Source organism: Chelon labrosus (assembly GCF_963514085.1).
Source record: "Chelon labrosus genome assembly, chromosome: 3".
Lineage (NCBI taxonomy): Eukaryota > Metazoa > Chordata > Actinopteri > Mugiliformes > Mugilidae > Chelon > Chelon labrosus.
In genome coordinates this window covers 20,814,890-20,834,878 of record NC_140339.1, presented here as the reverse complement: position 1 = coordinate 20,834,878, position 19,989 = coordinate 20,814,890, and the positions used below count along the sequence as shown (strand labels likewise).

Sequence of the window (19,989 nt, the reverse complement as noted above, 5' to 3'; positions counted from 1 at the left end):
TCTCTGAATGTGTTTTTATCTGTTAGCACTTCATCTGTACCTCCATCAGTGACGGAAATTAGATGAAATGTGCAGATTGCTGGTCTTTTCCTTCCTGTAGTTGTGTGGTCTACATATATCTACTACCATGAGACCAGGCAACTAGGCAGCTTCTCTCGTACTGTGAGGCCATTTACTTGACCGATAGTTTAAATTCCTCTCAAATGTGCACCATAATTGTTCATGACAGTGGTTCAGCTTTTACTCTAGATATGTATTCAGCACCTGATAAATAAACCATTTTAAATATATATATATAAACATGTAACACTGCACACAGAACCCTTGTTTATATGAGTTTAGATTAAATTTGTACCCAAATGAGCTGCAGATCCAATAAGCCTCTTATGTCAGGCTGTGGAAGCAGACTAGACAAATTTCTTTTTTAAAGAAATCTTAGTTTAGGGGCTAGGTAGACACAAATGTGAGTATATGAGAATATTGTTCCTCTCCTTTCGAAAGTAAGAGTTGCATGATTTCGGAGGCTTTTATTTTGAGCTTCATGTAAATTTGAGTATTTACATGAAGTCCACCAGACATACACTAGTCAATTGTACAACGAAGGCCGATAGGGCCAGAAATCACATAATCCCAGTTTGTGCCTATCGTGCATTCACATAGATTTGAGTAACACATTAGCAAGTCTAATGTCTAGTCTAATGGAAACGGGTGGTGGGAAAGTTTTAAAAATTTTAATGTTCGAGCAAACCCAACCAGAGGGGGCAGCAGTGCACCTTAACTGTGTATTCAGGCAGAACCAATGACGGCGAAGAAGAACTGCTCGGAGCACTTTCAGATTGTGGAAATGGCGCTTTGCTCTGTAGGAGCCTGAAGTCAGTTCATTCGTGCTTGTCAGTTGAAGCTCTCTGAGTAGTACTTTTAAAAGGAGCGGATTATGACAAAGGGAGGAGGGAATCGGGAGATTCGTCAAGGAAAACAAAACCATCGTGGCTGTGATAAAGCCGCCAACATCGTCGGACAGGTAGTGTAACGTTAACGTAGGTAACAGCTAGCGGCACATTGCATCACGTTTTCCAGCGCAGCTAGGAGAGCGCTAACGAGGCCAACCCGAACTCACTAAATTCGCATATACTGGCTTAATCCCCTGGACGCTTTGCAGTAAGAACATTACTTGTGCCTGAAAAAGAGAGCCGTTGCTACTGTGTTACCGAAGCCACAACCTAATTGTGTAGTGGCTGGCGTTGCGTCTGAACTGTTCTAGCTAGAGCTGAAATTAGCTAAAATCTCAGATTCATGTAAAGACGGAACTAGTCGCCGACGAGACGGTGCTTATAGTGTGGCGTTAATAAAAATAAAATCCTAGTCATGTTTGTCAGCCCAGAAAAAAACAAACGATACACGTTGGGTAATTCTATCGCTCAAAGTTAGCTGCGTTAGCGAAAGTAGCTCGGCAGCCCAGGCTAGTCTAGCTAGCCTTACGTTGAACTAGTTATTAAATAAACTTAAGTTTAAACGCTAGTGCTGGAGTTCTGATGTTGTAGCATAAATCCCACAGTCTAACGTGGAATAACCACTAACCGCTGTTACAAAATGCTCGCATATAATTTTAGCTAACGTTAGTTTAGCTAGCTTAACTTTAACGGCGAATTCGAATAAACTGTAATCCTACGTGACCTTGCAAGCTAACTGAGTAGCTAATGTGTCTGAGGGAAAAGTGTAAATGAGCTCCTAGTCATAGGCTAGCAATAAATAACATTAAAATATGTTTAAGTTATCTGTACTGTGTTTGGTATTTGACCACGATGTGCGCTGTGCTCTACTAAAAAGCGACTAGTTGTTTACACTGTTTTCAAGTTAGCACCGCGCTGACAACTGATGAAGCTAATCTTTGGTCTGCACACGCCAAATAATGAGATCGCACTAATAAGTCATTTTACAATCTTGAATGCCTTTAGTGCTTTTTTTTCCTGTCTATTAACATGTCGTGAAAGTTACAAATGAGAACTGTCACACCATCTTAGACACACGTGAACACCAGATGCTGTATTTGGTGTAGCTAGAGGTGTTATCTTAATCTGCTCATTTGCTGTTGTAAAGTCGCTGCCTTTGTTGATACTCTTTAAGTGCGTACATTTTGGTTCGTTAGTTAGTAATGGTCAAGTCTGTGTGGTCCATCTCATGGCATGGCATGTGGCTGCGTAGTGACAGGCCGGTTGCGCGGGAGTTCACTTGAATCCGCTGTGTTTTCCTTGCTGGTCACAGAGGGCGGTGTTGTGTCCAAATTTGCACCTTTAGGAAACGGGCAAAATTTCTGGCCGCACACCTGTATTCACCATCTAGATAATATTATCAGCTGCAGAGACAACATATCATTTGATCAATAATGGTAATAACATAAAACTAGGAAATTGATGTAAATAAAGTAACAGAGGTATAGTCATAACCATATGGGACATTTTAAAATAGTTTCAAATGATATTGATGTTGTGAACTTGACAAGCTTGTTTTGACCACATAAATGTAAAACCTCAAACGCCTGTGATCTCCCACTGACAACGTGTGAAAATCTTTTTAAACTTAATTGTACAGCATCGTTAGGCCTGTTAATTATTGTTTATGATGGTGTCAGCCTGATAATTGATGATTCTAATAATGCTCTACATCCACACTTTTTTTTTTTTTTTTTTTGGATGTGTTACAAAACACATCTACTAACAGATGTATGTTAGTGTGTGATGTGTTGTTGGTGAGAAAGCAAACCCAGTGTCAGCTGTCAGCAAGTTTGCAGACAACTGAGGGTACAGCTGTGGTATGAAAGAAAGGCCTCTTTTGTACTCTGAACCCCGGCTGAGCTGATAAATCCTGTAGTGAATCTTCGGAGTAGGAAAGACGGAAAGACAGACTCCCATTTTAATTTGTCATACTGATGTTTAATTCTTGGGCATGGTAATATTGACTGCTGTTTTCTTGTGTTTCTTTTGTTTTAATACAGTGAACAATGCATGACCTCACTGCCCAAGTCACTAGCAGCCTGCTGCCATTCTCAGAAGTGACTGTTGATGCTCTGGGAGAGGATGAGATCACTCTGGACTCCGTTCTTCTTGGAAAGCTCTCTGCTGGTAAGCATATTTTCTGATTAATTAGTTCTAGTGATTTGTGTTTTTCCCTTTATTGTTGTTTTTATTGACAAATTAAAGTTTTAAAAGCATTGCAGCTCTTCAGTTTCTAACACCCAGGTGGGGATCAAAAGTTTTTTAGTGAAGGGATTTCGCTCAGCCTGACATCTGGGTACTTACTTTGCAATGTGTAACATGTAATGTCTAACTTAATTCTAGATAATGATCCACCTTTTATTTCTTTGTATGTAGGCCGGAGTGGGTTGACCTGGCTGGCCTGCGGCCCCCATCTGGAGGTTGTCCATGCAGTGACAGGAGAGCGGCTGTCTGCATACTGCTTCAGTGGTGGAGGGGAGCACCCACCCTGTGTTCTTGCTGCCAAGGACTTCAGCTGGCTCAAACGGTCAGGACTGTGTTTCACTGCTTTTTCGTCTTTATCTGTTTTATCACTCTGTGATGTGGAGTCTGATCAGTCGGGATAACAATGAAGTGCCCATTACTGTTCAAACATGTAATGAGTATAAATTGATTCTGATCATTTTTAATAAGTATTTTAAAATAATTTTTTAATAGGTCTGGTTTGCTGGTTGGCTTGGAAGAAGCAGAAGGCAGCGTGCTGTGTCTTTATGACTTGGGACTGTCACGAGTGGTCAAATCTGTGGTTATACCAGGCAGGGTGAGTTGGCTGTTCACCATTGTCTCTTCTCCTCTTCACTGGCAAAGTTGGTCAATAAGAGCAAGATAACCTTAAGCTTGGACTTTAAATGCTAAAATGATACATTATTAACTTTATTGTTTTGTCTTATTGTCTCTTCTTTCATCTAGATTACAGCTATTGAGCCTTTAGTGAGTTATGGTGGAGCCAGCGCTTCAACACAGCACCTCCACCAGAGTTTGCGCTGGTTCTTTGGCATTGCTGCCGTAGTAACGGATCTCGGTCATGTTCTGCTCGTGGACCTCTGCCTTGACGATCTGTCCTGCAGCCAAACTGAACTAGAGGCTTCAGGTGAGGAGTGTCCATTAGGACGAGTTGGTTTTATATCCCATAAGACCTGATTTCTGCTCACCACATGTTACAAGCTTTGAGTGAAATATAGGGACTCCTATAGTTTAATAGTAAATTAGCAAAGGAGTGCTTATCTTGTTCTGTTTTTCTAAAACCACCTCTTATTTGTGTTCTGTTTGCAGACTTGCAGGTAGTAACCAAATCTCCTTCAGAGATCCCCAGGCTTAGAGAAGTCAGCACCAGACAGGGCAGACATCTTTGCCTGCAGCTGAACGCACCCAATGGAGTTGGAGCCACAGCTTTGCAGTATATCCCCAGGACCAACCAGTTGGCGGTTGGGTTTTCTGATGGATATTTACAGCTGTGGAACATGAAGACTTTAAAGAAGGAGTGAGTATTTGTACTACCTCTGACTTGTGTGGAAGGCGAGTTTCAGTCCTAGATACCATTATCTTTGAAATATGGCCACAGAATATTCCTCAAAATAGAAATTAATTTGTCAGAAATGTATTGCTGACAGGACTGCACCAATATATTACATTTGATTATTAACAGTAGTTGAAAATACAGAAATAAATTTAAAGTGTGATTTTTATTGAATTCATGGGCTACGAGAATTTGTTAAAATTGCATCAGTAGGAACATTTTTTTTTTAAATAACCGTGTATGCATGAATTTTTGTTTGATTGTTTCATTTTAGATACCACTCCCAGTTAGAGGGTGGCAGGGTGCCTGTGCATGCCTTTACCTTCCAGGAGCCAGAGAATGACCCCAGGAACTGCTGCTACCTCTGGGCTGTTCAGTCTTCTCAGGACCAGTAAGTCTTGCCTGTATTTCAGTTTGAATTTAAATCATTAACTTCATGTTAATTCACAAGTGCTTCTTCCAGACAAACGTGTTCTACTTGGTAATATTTCCTCTGTCTTCCTTTACTCTTACACAGTGAAGGAGATGTGGTCAGTCTCCACCTGCTTCAGCTGGCCTTCAGTGAAAGAAAGTGTCTCACTTCTGGAAAGATCCTCTATGAGGTCAGTTGTGTAAATTATGTACATTCCTTTCCTTTTAATCAAAGGATCCTTTGCAGTTCATGTCCCAATAAATGTCTTACGTGTTTACCTATCCTGTAATTTTCACTACCCCATCTTTGTCTTACTCTCACACAGGGTCTTGAGTACTGTGAGGAACGTTACAGTCAGGATTTAAGTGGTACAGCTTTCCCCCTCAGGGCCCAAACCACAAATACTCGCTTGCTGAGTTGCCAGACCATCGAGAAATTCAGACCCCATCCTGACAGGGATGACAGCATGAATGAAGGTTAGCCTGCTTCAACTTAGGCTTCCTGTGGAAGACAGCAGTATGTAGGGAACTATCAAATTTGAAAAGCTCTTCCCTTTAACGTTTCCATTGTTGTTGAAGTAGAGAAAGGGGGAAACTTACTTTTATGTGTCTGTGAGGGTTCTGAGTCATCTAGGTCACGGTCTGTCTAAAACAAAGGCCACTGGACTTGAAAACATTTTACCACTCATCCAAATGGCTTCTTCAGTTCTGAACTGAAGAATTGAAGAAGCACAACAAAAGCCAAGAAACCTCTAACAAGTCCAGTTGCCTTTGTTTTAGGCTTCCAGTGCATGGTGGAGAACAGCCCTACTCTCTTTTTTTGCATAAATTATTTGCTTTGTCTCAGTTGTCTAAAACTCACCTAAAACTTCCATGCGTCCTCTTTCTCATTCTCTCCATCCTCACCTCCTCCCATTTCCAGTTGCATCTCCAGACACCAGCGTGTCCATCTTCAGCTGGCAAGTCAAAGCCTATGGTCAGGGAACTCCATCTACCTACATTGGGGTATTTGACATCAACCGTTGGTACCACGCACAAATGCCAGATTCGTTAAGGTACAGAAGATGGATTTCGTAACTATTAAAAAAGTGTCTTGAGTCCTATATTCACACTTTAACCCTTTAATAAAGGGAAGAACTGCTGGGTTTAATGTCACACTGAAACTTTGTGCACTTTTCAGAACGGGAGAGTCTCTTCAGAACTGTCCCTATCTGGCAGTCTGGTCTCTGGACCCAGTGGTGCAGATGGTGTCTCCCCATTTCCTCCTAGATGTGGTGGTACATGAGCGCAGCCTAAGCAGAGGCCTGCCCTACACCTGCCCCCCACCAGAACAGTACTTTAACCCCACCACATATAATTTTGGTAGGTTTAGACACAGTGTATGAACAACAGTTTTGATATACAAGTGATTTAAGCAAAAGAAAAAATATTTAAATTTACTCTTGTCTTGGTTTTTTCAGATGCCACCGGATTGCTCAACACTGGAATTGTGCACTTAACCTGCTCTGGGTATCAGAAAGAGGCAAGTTGCTTTTTTTTTTTTTTTTTTTTGACTTCATAATAAGTCTTTTGTAAGCGATGACTATATGACTTAAATCAATTGCAAAGGAAAACTTCATAATATGTGCTTAATGTATGTACCGTATTTTCCGGACTATAAGGCGCACCTGAATATAAGCCGCACCAGCTAAATTTTGGGGAAACTACAGATTGTGCCATATATAAGCCGCACCCGACTATAAGCCGCACCCGACTATAAACCGCTGGTGTTTTAATGTTTAATTACCGTAAGAGTTTCTTCTACCACGGAGGGGATTGTCGGGACAGAAATGACTGTTTGGAAACGCAAAGCGTCCCATTTATTTACATTTGACAAACATAAATCTTTCGATCAATCAAACAAACAATCAATCGATCAAACTTTCACATCTTTGACATTACAAACAGCATTCGTGCAGTGCACAAATAATACAACGGTGCGCTCCTAGCGCACTTCCTGCAGTCATAGTACCGTAGTAGTGCAGTATAACAAAAAACAAAGCTTACAACGCTTGACGAGGCAATAACGTTAAATGGCTAAATTTAATTTGTTTGTAAAAGTGCTTGCCTGTAACACGGCAGCAAAAGTGCAGTAACCCGGCTGCTCAACAAAATAACCAGCATCTTTTTCGAAAACAGCCAACACAGCAGTAAAGGTGCAGTAACACGGCCGTTTACTGTATCAAAATAACCAGCCTACTATACCAGAAAAGTCAGTTCTTAATCCTCGTGTCATCGTCTATGACATGATAGTGCGCCCCTGGTGACCGTTATCTGTAAAAATCCATCCGCCGTTGTATAAGCCGCAGGGTCCAAAGCAAGTGACAAAAGTAGCGGCTTATAGTCCGGAATTTACGGTAACAATAGGATGTAAAGTAGCTTTCACTTACCAACGCTGCACCATTGTCATTAAAACCAGACCCTGAGTTTTTTGAAGAAAGCTGCTCCATGTTCCAGTGACGTCATCTCCACTAGCTACTCTCACTGCCTTATGTCTGGCCTGCTCTCATCTCGCCTGGCTGACACGCAGGCATCCAGCCTGTCTCAGGTACATGTCCACACCTAGCAGACAACGTATTCACCACAACCACTTCTTCACACACACCCTAAAAACCACTGCTCTCTAAGCTTTGTGCTCCCTCTTTTAGTACACAATGAAGAAAATCTATCACAATGCCCAGAATGAATCACATATTTATGTAAACGTTTGGATTTAAAGATGCTGTTTTATGTCGGCCTTTAGGAGGAGCAGCTTGATGCCATCTTGTCAACAGCAGTGGAGACCAGCTCCTTGGGACTGATCACTGGCTGTATCAAGCAGTGGACTGCTGAAGGTAAGGAGTCACACACTGATTTTCTGTCAGCCAGCTGTCATCCTGAATACATGCCAGTAAGTATCTGGCAAAGATGATACCTCTTTTTCCTCACACAGATGTACAGACAAATAGTATTTAAAACCTGCACTAAACTGTTCTGCAAACATGCAATGCTCTGAATTCTGTTCTTCTTCAACAGAACAACCAGGCTCTGCTCTGAACCTGCGCTACATCCTGGATTGGGCCTGGAACAAAGTGGTCCAGACCAAGGAGGAACTGGATGGCATCTGTATGTTTTAATGGACATGTTAAATTCTATATCAAGTCACATAAGCATGGCAGGAGTTTTCTGGATCTTTTATATTATAGCCTTAATTGGCCTTAAAGACAAAAATTAGAATTTGTGAAGTAATCTTAATATTTGTTTTGTCCAACAGGACAACTGTGCAAACATTGTCTTTTCCCTGTATTACATTTGAATAGATTAGATCAGAAATGTTTGCATAACCTGGTTGCAGGCCTACCATTCAGTGCTATGACTAAACATTGACAGTATGGTATTGTTTACCCTGCTGAAGGATATGACATATTTTCCCCATCTGTGTGTCAATATTAAGTTATTAGATATATCAAGTTATTCATGACCAAAAAACTCTCATGTGAAATTCTCGATTTCTATGCAGTTGTTTCTTTCAGCACATATATATATATGTATATATTTATGTTATTAGTTATGCATATGTTCCTCTTTGTGTGTGTGGTTTGTAGGTGCGCCACTGTTTGACAGCTCATCCAACTTCACAGACCCACAGACAATGCTGCTGCTACAGCATAGTCAGAGACTGCTCAGTAACCTTAGTGCCATCTTCCACTGTCTACTCAGTGAAGCTCAGGAGCTCACACAAAAAGGTGCCATGCCCACACTGACACACTCGCCTACATTATCCTGTGATGTAACCGAAACCGGTTTAGCCAGCACATAAGCGTTTGTTTTTTAATGTCCAGTTTGATATCAGTAACATATGTAGTCTCTCACAGTTGTATGGCAAAGTATCCTTTGATTGACTAGGTCGAATAACTAACGTGCTGTTGTGGGATTGCTTTGATAAATTAGTGGTTATTAATATCAGTTTTTTTTTTGTTTGTTTGTTTTTGTTGTTGTGTAGGTCTTGCAGGTCTGATGAACAAGAATGTGGTGTCCAGTCTGATTTCCAAATATGCCCAGGTGGTCCTCTGGTTCTGTCGTACTGGTTTACTCCCTGAGGGATCAGGTAAAATGATCTGAGGAATTTCATAACAGTGATAAAACAATTTAAGAGCAATAACAATTCCGCAATAATTATGTTAGTATTACCATAAATTCTGAATTAAGCTATTAGTCACTCTCATCACAGAATATGCAAAGGGTGGCCTCACCTTTCATTATTACTGTATCCAGTTTTATTTTTCTCTGTCTTTTTAACTCCTCTTTCCACCAGATAATGATGCTCTCCAGATTTCCAGACCCTTCTACACTCACTCAGTCATCAGCAACTATTATACGATTCGCAGAGAGGAGCTGACCAAGCTGGCCAAGTGAGTAGTCATTGCTCAGTTATAAGTAAAACAATGATAAGTAAAATGATATGCTCATCTATTTTTTTCCTGCTGTCACACGTGTTTCCTTCATAAAGATAGTTTAAGTTGATCTAAAGCTGAATCTCTGTTGTTGACTTCTCAGGGGCAAGTGGTGCGCAGACTGCCTGATGATTGACGGCTTGGTTCGCCAGTGTGGTGAACGCTTAACCAAGCTCTGGAAAAGGGATGATGGTGGAACGGGCCAATACCCACCCCCTACACTGCACGTAAGGAGTTGTAATTTATACCTTTTAACTTTGTTTTCTATCATGCATTGTATGTTACATTGTATTTTCTCCACTGTCACAATGTTGGAAAGAGCTGGATATGAATTATATATCTTTTATCTGCAGGCCTTGCTGGACATATATCTACTGGACAACATTGAGGAAGCTACCAAACAAGCAATTGTATCCTTCATCTTGTACTACAATTTGCATTGCTTTGATATTTTTCAGTTTTAAAATTGTGTGTACAATACAATCTAGTAACCTTGGTGAAATGCACTCTTCTTAGTACAACAATTTCAGCATTGAATAGATTAATTTGAGCCTACTATTTGTATAATCCTTGACCCCTTGATCCAGGTAATTTACCTGTTGCTGGACGTCATGTACTCCTTTCCCAATAAAGACGGAGCATCAGTGGAGTCTTTTCCCACAGCTTTTGCGATCCCTATTGGACTGGTCAAACTGGTGCAAGGCCTCTGGCTACTGGACCACCATGACCATCAGGTAAACATTGATTTACACATTTGACATCCAACATTCAACCACTTTGTGGAGCAGATGAGTGAAATCATTCTATCAATTCACTGGTGGATTACTTAAATCATACAGATCTCTTGCTGCTAATATTTTGTGAACTTCATAATGGTGAAGTTTGCTGCTGAGTCGTCGTGATATATTATGTTCCTGCCCTTCTGCCAAGTTAAAATAATTCTAATAATTATTTCCTTCTTTGTCTTGATCAGAGCTCATTTGAGCTGCTCCTGCATCCTGCTGCTTCTCAGTATCATTTTGAGTGGCAGCATGAGCGTGTCCTGCAAGCGCTGATGTGCCATGGCCAACAGACGGTGGCACTGCGATACTTCCACGTTACAAAGCCCCCGATCACCTCCACCTCACAGGCCAAACTTTGCCTGTCTGTACTGCTACACAACAGGTAAGTTTTGTAAGAGAGCGTTCTTCATGCCAGAACACGCCAGCAGTCTTGAATTACCTTTATCAACCAGCCAGTATGCCCTTCCTCCAGGTGTCTCATAGAGGCTGGGTGCTTACTTCAGCAGCACTCTAGTAGCTTGAACATGGGTGAGCTGCTTGGCTTCCTGTATGAGAGTTGCCAGGAGCTAGGCCTCATCAAGGAGCTGCTCAAACTTCCCCTGGGCCTCAATGAACAGGTAGGGAAACATTTTTATCACAATATAATTGCCCCACATTTTTATTTAATTTTATTATTGTTATTTTGCTTAAGATGAATCTTTTTTATGTATTTATATTCTTAAACCTGTTAAACCTGTTTCTTTGGTTTGTGTCTAGGAATGTTTGGAGAAATTTCTCCAGGGTACAGGGGGTCTCCAGAACAGAGAACTATTGCTGGTTCATTACCTTCAGCAGGCCAACTACATTCCTGCCCTGCAACTTAACCACAGCATCAAAATGAACTTCGTGGTATGTGTGACTCACACAGAGTAGTATTCTAATGACAACATTTTATTTTTCTAATGCATATGACATTTATAATGAGAATTATAGTAGTCACAATCAGATGTATCGTTAAATTTGGCATTTAAAACCAAGGACAAAATCCATGTCAATCTCAAGTTAATTAACATTTTCTCATATGTCTTTGTTCCTAGAATGAGAGAGACCCAAAGCTTAAAGAACGATCCAACACCAGGAACTGTATTCTGGATCAGTATGGCAAAGTTTTGCCCAGAGTCCAGAGGAAACTGGCAATGGAGAGAGCTAAGCCATACCAGCATCCCTACACCATCCACAGAGAAGGTAAGGAGACGGCTTTAATTTATTTCTTTAATCTGAACATAGAAAATTACTTTCACAAAATCTCACCTTCAGTGTTAATTTCAAACTAAACAGCAACTCTAAAACATTTATCAAATATGAATTACATATTTACGCACTCTGCTCTAGTTTCTCGGCCACAGCCACTGTCGACTATGACCAAGCGTTCTGCCAATGAGAAAGTGATGTCCAGGGCTGGATTGATCAGTAATGTCCTGACCAAGATAAAAGAGGTGTGGTTAGGAAGAGAAGGTACTCCACAGTCCTCCCCAGCCAAGAGGTGAGCATACATTTTAATGTCAAGTTTAGAAGCTTTTAGTATTTTGATTTATTTATTTATTTTTTCTTAAACTTCATCCGTTTGCCTCTTCCAGCCCCGTGAGAGCTGATGTTCAGAGTCCCAAGTCGTCCTCTCTGTCGGTTCCTGAACCCTTCCTAGGAACTCCTATCACCATGACCGCCAAACGAAAGTCAAGGTACTCTCATAAATGCTCAAGTGGAAGTGAAGAATACTGTGCTTCTATACTGTGAGAGACTGTAACAAGCCTACCATCCTACTTTATCCTGACCTGTATGAAGTATGTGACTTTGAAAATGAGCTATGTGAATCTGGATACAGCATTTTTACACTTAATAGTAGAGCCTAAAAATTTGGAATATACATAAATGCTTGTAAGTTTTGTAATTTCTTCCTGTTATTCACTGTGACCCAGGCTGGTGGACTTGGTGGTTCATCCCTCCTGTCAGACCCCTCGGCCTCTTCTCAGCCCCCTGAGACCTCCTAGCTCCTGGGTTTCTCCAAAGAGCATCAGCAAAGCGCCTGAACTCAGTTTGCTTCAAACTCCGCAAGTTGTCAAGGTGAGCAGACAAATGTAGAATTATTAGTTTTGTAATCCCTAGATTTATTATCAGTAGTTATTGGTAGCTATTGTGTTACTTACACTTTTCTTTCACTTATCCACTCAGCGCGCTCGGGCTTTGGCTGCTGCTGGCCCCATGTTCTCAGGCTTCACTCCTCAGTCCATCCTTCGCAGTAGCCTCAGGCCCACACCCGTGGCCACCCCTTCTGCTTCTCCAGGACGGTCCATTACCCCCCCACTCCGCAGCAAAGAGAGCCGGATCACCTTCATCGAAGAGGCAGAATCTCCTGAAACGGAGAAGGCCGTCCGATGGACTAATGGGGTAAGACCTGTATCATGATGGTTTGAGTGCAGGGTGTTTGAGAGACCACCACAGACATAAAAACATGCCGTCTTTGTGTCAGTATTGAATTCAATGTGCAGTAACCCACTAATATGTACAGACCAAACTGTCGTTGAGCTTCTGACAAATTTGTGTTTGTATCAGCATACGTACTTCTTGCTCATTCATTGTTTGATTTTCTCTTCATAATAAATCCAATTGTCTTGTCTGGAACTGTTTTCCTGTGTAGATGGCAGCAGACAGCGAGATAAGCCTGCTGACCAAGGGCTCCACAGTATCCAAGGCTGCACGTAAGACTTGGTCTTCACAGCCAGCTGAAGAGGAGGATGTTGAAGAGAAGGATGGGGAAGCACCCCATGTAAAGTTCTTGCCTCCAGAAGGTGGCATGTCCTCACCACAGCTGAGATGCTTAGAGAGTGAGTCACCCTCCGTCCATGGAGTCGCAGGAGAAACAAAACCATCAGATGCAACACCGGCAAGACTTGGCCTGAGCTTTGACACCAGCCTGGCGTCTGTTCGATCAACAGACACCACTCTAGAGTATTATGATGCCCCTGACCAGGAAGGAGAGGAAGGATATACTGCCACAGAGAAAGATGAGGACATAGTGACACTGAACTTTAAGTCCCAGAATGAAAAGGAGGAAATCGTGGAAAAGCCACCATCAACCACTGATCAAACCCGCCACCAGACAGCAGACGATACAGAGAAGGAAGTAGAGGTGCAGGAGGATGAAACCTTTGAGGACGTGATGGAGTTTGGTCTCGAACATTCAGTTGTAAATGAGGTGGAACTTCAGTCTGACAAGGAGGATGATCAGGATATTGAGATAAGCGGCAAACAAGAAGATGTTTTAACACCTGAACAAGAGGAGATATCAAGGCACCTTCAAGGTAATTCATTTTCTGAATTTGCTCTTTTCATTTTTCTGTGGCCAACTGTTAGAGATGAGTAGGTGTACACAATGTACAATGGCATGCGTCGTGTGTGGATGTTTCCATTCTCGGAAATAAATGGTGTTGAAAATAAATGTCTTGCCACACTTTTCTAAAACACAGATTGACATATTTTGTATGCCCCTAGTTGCTAACCAGGTAACTGAGAGCTCAGACTCCAGCGCTGCAGTTGAATCTCAGCATCTGAAAGCCGAGGGACTGGATAGCAAGCCTGAGACTAATGACTTCACTGAGCATCCTGAGCCGTGTGGAGCCACTGAAACTGCAAATGAACCTGCAGAAGATGTGGAGCAATCAACAGGTCCATTTTTGAATGATTATTCTATAACATAAGTGATTGCTGTCTCATATTGCAGTGATTTGCTATATATGCAATACAATGGCTGAGATGGTAAATATGCAGAGTAGATCTACAAAAACCTGGAACTGTGTTAGCTGATTATGATGACACAAATTTATTTATTTGCGTTGTTTTGCCATCAGATCTGACAGAGTTTGTACAACGACACCTGTTTGGTGGCGAGCCATCTTCACCGCTTACCCGATCTGCAATCCACAATGAGTCACAGATCCAGATCTCCGTCAACAGGTTTGCATTTTATAAAAAACAAATAACAAACTCCAACAGACCACATTTGAAATTTGTTTTTTGTGTAAGTGTTGAAACGTTCTACATCGTGTGCTGGAATATTTCTCGAAGCCCAGAAACGTTTTTAGTGATACAGAGAATGTATCTTCTTTTAGCTTATGAGCTATAGCCATAGCTATTTGTCACTGTTACACCATCATGCTACATGGTATATTCGGTATTATATTCTGTAACTCTGTTGTTTTTGATTTCAAAATAACCTCATCATTCTCACTTTCTCCCAGTGAGTCATTAGGTGAAGATGAAGAGGAGGAGAAGCCTGCTGCTGCAGCTTCCCTGGTGTTGACTACTCAAAAATCTACTGCCTCTGTGACATCCTCCGAGCCAACTGGCACCGACTCCCACTGTGAGGAGGATTGTGCACACATTAACTGCAGAGCTATTGATATTACAATGCTATTTTAGCCTCACAAATGTTCTCATGTTTTTCTGTTTGCACTTTTTGTTTCATAGCTGTTGTGAGTGTCAACGATAGTGAAGAGCTTTCCAGTCCTGCATCCGAGGAGGATGAAGATGAGGAGGAGTCGGAGGAGTCGGAGGAGGATGAGGAGTCAGATCAAGAGGAGGAGGAAGAGGACTCTGGTAGCGAAGTGGAGATCATTGAGGAGGTCCAGGGTAATGGGAGGCTGCCACCCCTCCAGCCAAGTTCAGTCTTTGTACAGCAGGGGCACACACACTTCCTACCAACGCTATCAGAGCAGGAGGCTGCCGTGTTCTCTCTGATCAATCCCGATGCAGAGATGAAGGTAATAAACTATTCATTAATTCTAATTTGAAACTATTGGAATAATTTAATCAAGTGATTTAGGTCATTTATCAAAGAGTTCTTTAATGTGAGCATATGCTTCTTTTCTCTCAACTGTCTTTTCGTATTTTAAATTTAGTCAGACATAAAAGGTTACCTGGGCTTTTAGACATTTTGTAGTATAAATGACTAAAAATTCTTGGTTCTTTACAGATGGTAGAAGAGGATATGGAGGGTGAGGTGGTGATGGTGAGACTTGGGGCAGATGATGGAGGGATAGATCCAGATGAGGACGTAGACCAAGGTTCATCATACATGGAGCTCAGACCTTCTACCACTCTCCTGGTACCCTTGGAGCTTGTGGAGGGGCAACAGAGCCTGACCGATAGTGCTCAGCTAGAGCTTGTGGAGGAACAACAGAGCCTGACCGATAGTGCTCAGCTGGAGCTTGTGGAGGAACAACAGAGCCTGACCGAGAGTGTTCAGCTGGAGATTGTAGAGGGACAACAGAATGTGGCGGATCGGCTGGGTCTTTCTGAGTTTCAGCAATCCGTTGTGGCAGATGACCCGCAGTCAGAAACGTACAACAGCTTCTCTCTAACTCTGGATGTGGACGGCGAGAAAGAGGCAGACGTGCTAGGTGTTGGGAATGATCTGCTATCCTCGGACCCATCTGCGCAGTCGCATGCTGTGAATGCTTGTGATGAACCTGAGATTATTCTTTTGGCCACAGAGGACCAGGGAGCTCCACCATCTGGAGAAGCTTCAGAAGAGGCCAAAGGGAAAGAGATTGAGAGCTTGGATATAAATGATGTGGACGGACAGAGGGAAGCAGAACCTGTCGAACTCCAAGCTGATCTACGGACTGAATACACAGAAGAAAAGCAGGAGATAGAAGATGCTAAAGAGCACCAGGATGTAGAAGTTGTAATGCTGGCTAAAGATAATGAATCTGCAGCTCTTTCAGCCTCTGAACCAACTCCAGTGGGAGAACTGCTTGTGGATGACAAAGACTCCGTGACAAAGACAGAAGCTGCTGCTGATGAGGAGATGAGAGAGGAGGACAAACCAACACCTGCTGAGGAGAATGGGCCTGTTGATATCGACACAGAGCTTGCCCCTAACACAGACACAGAGCCTGCTGTGGAGGAGCAGCAGGACAACGGAGCTTTAACAAAGCCAGAAAAGGAAAATGGTGAAGAAATGAAGACTGAGAAGGAAACGAAAAGGAGAGAAAGGGGAAGACCGAAGAAAGATAAAAATGTTGAAGAGGAACTTGAGAAGACAATTTTGAGCTCAATTAGCCAGGCAGACGAACAACCTGTACCAGAGACCCCCTCCTCTCAGAAGAAGAAGGCTCCTTCCACCCCAACACGGAGGATGACAAGAAGAACAGTTAAGTTTATCTCTCCCCTCTTAGAGGAAGCGGACAATCCAGAGGAGGATGGGACTGCAGATGATGCCAAAACAAGCAATCTGGTAGCTGCTTCACCCCGCCGTACTCCTAGAAAACAGGTTAAAGAAAACAAAGTCCAAGCCAGCACACCTCGAAGAAGTACACGCAAAGCTCTGCCAGACCTTCCTAAAGATGAGGCTGAAGAAGAAGAAGAAGAAGAAGAAGCTATGGATAACGATACCTCACTCGCATCAACCTCCAAGGCCTCTTCTCCAGCCAGACGTTCAAGCAGGGCCACTGCCACTAGGACCAGCATAAAGAGTCGAAGTGGCAGCGAGGAGTTGTCTGCAGCCCCAGAGGATGAAGTCGCAGACATGAAAGCTGGTAGCTTCAAGACCCCCACCCCATCCAAACGGAGGACCACTCAGGCAAACACTCCTAGGAGATCCAGCCGAAGGACATTGAAGAGCAGTGAGGTGGTGCCAACAGCGCTGGAGATGTTGAGAGAAGAGAAGGAACAGGATGAGGTCTTCGATTCCCCTGTAAGACGTAGCACCAGAAAGGTAAAGACAGAATCACCAGAGACACTGTCTTCCATGCTGGAAGAAGAAGAAGACAAAAAACAGCAAGTTTCAAGCCCTGGCAGAGCAACACGACAGTCCAGCCGGATTTCCCTAAACGTATATCCACAAGTGAGGATTCAAATTCTTTTTGTTTAGAAATTCTAACTAGCTGAATGTAATTGTTGATGACAAAATAGGTTTCATTTCATCAACACACACAAATTAAGCAATTTAGTTCATCTTGTTTTACTCTTGATTAGTGACTTTCATCATAATGTTGTTCATTTTCATCCCTGATTCTCATGCATACTTTAAACATTATTCCACATTGCATGTTTAAAAGCTCGTCCATCCATGGTTCATTGATCACATTTAACACTCGCAGGTAAAACTGGTTCCTGTGTCACTTCCTCAGAGTGTAAGGAATTTGAGCGGAGAGAGAGTTGAAAGTGAAGATCTACTCACAGTTACAAGAAGTGCTAGTCAAACCAGCCCCCGTCGCACAACTAGAAGCAAACTTTGGGACCACCCCGACGAAGAGCTTCCTTTGCTGGACTCGCCACTGGAGGTGAATTCGGAAACCCCTGTGGCAGATGCCCTCATCAAGAGACTCCAAGATGAAGAGAAGCGAGAAGGTATGTACGAGGCTACATTAAATTAAAAATAGAAGGATCAACTTTATACAGAGTGATGCTAAGTCCAAGATGGAGACATAATGGTGTTCGACATAATGCCTTTTAAACGTTGTTTTAAACAAGTTAGTTTTACATTTTACAGGATTCAGATTTCTAAGAATGTGTGAATGTAAAAGTTTAATCTTCCAAATACAGATAATGTCGCCGTTACAAAGACGGTGAGAAGCAGCAAGAGGAGTACCAAGTCCTCAGTGGAGCAGCATCATCCTCTGCCTCCTGTAAAAGACAGCCAGCTGCCTGAACCTGAAGAAGACGAGTCTAGTCCAGGCGAGCATTCATTCATCTACTCTCCTTCACGAAGAAGAACAAGAGGTGAGCAGAGCACCAATTTATTTGTGTTGATCTGACGGTGTGTGGTGGTTTTAACCCTGCGTTGTGTCTGTGTGTGTGTGTGTCAGCCCACCGAGCGGAGTCTCCCGGCCCAAGTCAAGAGTCATTAACTCTTGTCACTCGCCGCAGCAGAAGAAGAGTCAAAGATGCTGACCCTCAGGTAACACTAGATTTGTCATTTTACAGTAGTTTTTGCTGTTTCTTTATTTTCACTACTTTCTTCAGCATTTGGTTTCTTTACACATGTCCAGGTGGTCATGTGTTCATCTTTCTATCCATCGAGAGCATTTGAAAACTGGATGTTTGACACTTCAGACAAATGAGCCTGACAGAAGTTATATTAATTTTTAAAAAATAATAATCGGGAGTGACATGTGACTTTGAGGGAGCAATAAAAAGTGAAAAAAAATTTCAAAAAGATTTTTCATTGTTTTGTTTTTTTCTAGGAGGAAATTGTTTCAGAAGAAGATCATGTGGAAGCGGAGGTGGCTGCAAGTGTTTCTAAAAGTAGAAAAACTGGCAAACGATCAGCCAAGTAAGCATCTTCCCTTAAATAAATATTTCCTACATCCTGTTGCTTAGTGTTAAACAAGACTGCACACTTGTTTTATCTGACAAAAACAAATAATAGGTTTCTGGATCTAATAAAACATTTTGAATAACTTATCTGTTTCACGACTGTCAGAAGCTGTTTGAGCTCGAAAGCATCATCTTTTCTTTACTCTCATCTTCAGATCCAAACCAGCTGTGGAGCCGCTTCCTGTGGCAGAGGTGGACCTGATCTCGCCTCTGCCCAGTCCAGCTGACCCGCTGCCACGAGCTCTGAAGAGGATCACAGAAGGAGATGTCCCGACCACCAGCAGGAATCTTCGACGCAAGCGCGTCATGGACACGGTTTTTACAAAACCCGTCACCCGGCGGAAGAAACTGTGAGGAGGTTGGTTGGTGGTTTTAACTCGTGAACCTCAGACAGCCACCCGAAGAGTTGAACCTACTCCTTGATGAGCTGTCAAATAAAAAATGTATGCCTAAACTCACCACGGTTCTGTTTCCTGACAAGCCTCACAGTGCTGCAGTTTGTACATTGACTTCTCTGTAGAAAATAAAATAGAAGCAGCGTAGGCAGAAAAATATATTTTTGGGACAAAACACACTGGTGGATGTCAGTGTGAGAAAGAGGACTATATTTTTGGAGTTTACATGTCCCTCCCGTACTAACTTGATTTCACACCATATTGTATTTGTGGCTATTTTGTGTTGGACATTGTGCGACGCTCCTCGGCTTGACTCTCTGGGCACAGAATGGCACAAAGGAAAGCAATCAGTGTGGATTGTCAGAGGATCCCGGTAATAAAAACCAGAGACTGGACTGAACATGCCTCCGATGAAGAGGTTTTAATTGCATTCTCTTTAATTTTAAGATTTTTGTTGTCGTTTACTTTTAAGATTTCGTGGCCTGCAGTTTTTTTTTCTGTTTAAGAAGAAATGCAGCCAACCCAGTGGAGATATATTTCTACTGCTAAAATTTGTATATAGACTTTTGCTATGTTCCAAATAAAGTTAACAAATAAATCCTAAAGAATTATGTTGGTTTTGAATTTTTAAGTGTCTTTTGAATGCATTTGATCATCTAATCAGACAGCCTATGCCATAGTCTTAAAGTTGAACATGGGGATTTTTTTTGTGGAAGCTGACACTGTTTGCAGATTTGGACTGTTGCTGAATGTCATGACGGTGTTGTATGTTGTAAAAGAAAAACCTTGCACAGCGGTTAGCAAATGTTAAACTTAGTTGGGGATTTGTTAATGGGTTGGTTTAATTAAATTTATGGCAACCACCATCTGACACAGGCTATTTTCTGATGAATGTATATAGAATGTCTTATTTTTGATGACTGCTATTTGATAAATTGGCAATGCTTGAATACTTCTCTACTTCTTGAGTGTCTGTCTTGGTTCATTTTACTGTCTGAAGAGTTTTTGATAGTGTGATGGATC

The 19,989-nt window shown here is 42.1% G+C and overlaps 1 protein-coding gene across 2 annotated transcripts; it reads left to right on the top strand.

The window, feature by feature from the left end:
* Nucleotides 1–764: 764 nt before the first annotated feature.
* ahctf1 (AT hook containing transcription factor 1) lies at nt 765–19,929 on the top strand. 2 transcript variants are annotated; one of them, XM_084541630.1, is made up of 40 exons: nt 765–1,021; nt 2,993–3,119; nt 3,369–3,519; nt 3,690–3,792; nt 3,942–4,122; nt 4,305–4,512; nt 4,823–4,939; nt 5,066–5,150; nt 5,286–5,436; nt 5,882–6,014; nt 6,140–6,321; nt 6,420–6,481; nt 7,418–7,546; nt 7,742–7,832; nt 8,014–8,103; nt 8,583–8,723; nt 8,981–9,085; nt 9,293–9,389; nt 9,535–9,658; nt 9,785–9,841; nt 10,019–10,165; nt 10,405–10,595; nt 10,686–10,830; nt 10,970–11,101; nt 11,290–11,437; nt 11,585–11,735; nt 11,830–11,931; nt 12,169–12,313; nt 12,422–12,637; nt 12,888–13,551; nt 13,742–13,915; nt 14,098–14,203; nt 14,488–14,609; nt 14,717–15,009; nt 15,222–17,096; nt 17,383–17,602; nt 17,798–17,974; nt 18,061–18,152; nt 18,439–18,527; nt 18,727–19,929. In XM_084541630.1, the coding sequence occupies exons 2-40, from the start codon at nt 2,999–3,001 to the stop codon at nt 18,923–18,925; spliced, it is 7,716 nt and encodes a 2,571-aa protein (XP_084397756.1). In that variant the 5' UTR covers nt 765–1,021; nt 2,993–2,998; the 3' UTR covers nt 18,926–19,929. The 2 variants fall into 2 exon arrangements, with proteins under 2 accessions (XP_084397756.1, XP_084397755.1); XM_084541629.1 differs by having other exon boundaries at nt 766–1,021; nt 17,353–17,602.
* Nucleotides 19,930–19,989: the final 60 nt, after the last annotated feature.

Excerpts from the sequence above, each read along its gene's own strand:
- ahctf1 (XM_084541629.1), top strand. The coding sequence starts at position 2,999 with ATGCATGACCTCACTGCCCAAGTCACTAGCAGCCTGCTGCCATTCTCA. Across the intron at positions 9,659-9,784 it reads ACCCACCCCCTACACTGCAC|GCCTTGCTGGACATATATCT; the intron begins GTAAGGAGTTGT and ends TTTTATCTGCAG. Across the intron at positions 12,638-12,887 it reads CCGTCCGATGGACTAATGGG|ATGGCAGCAGACAGCGAGAT; the intron begins GTAAGACCTGTA and ends TTTCCTGTGTAG.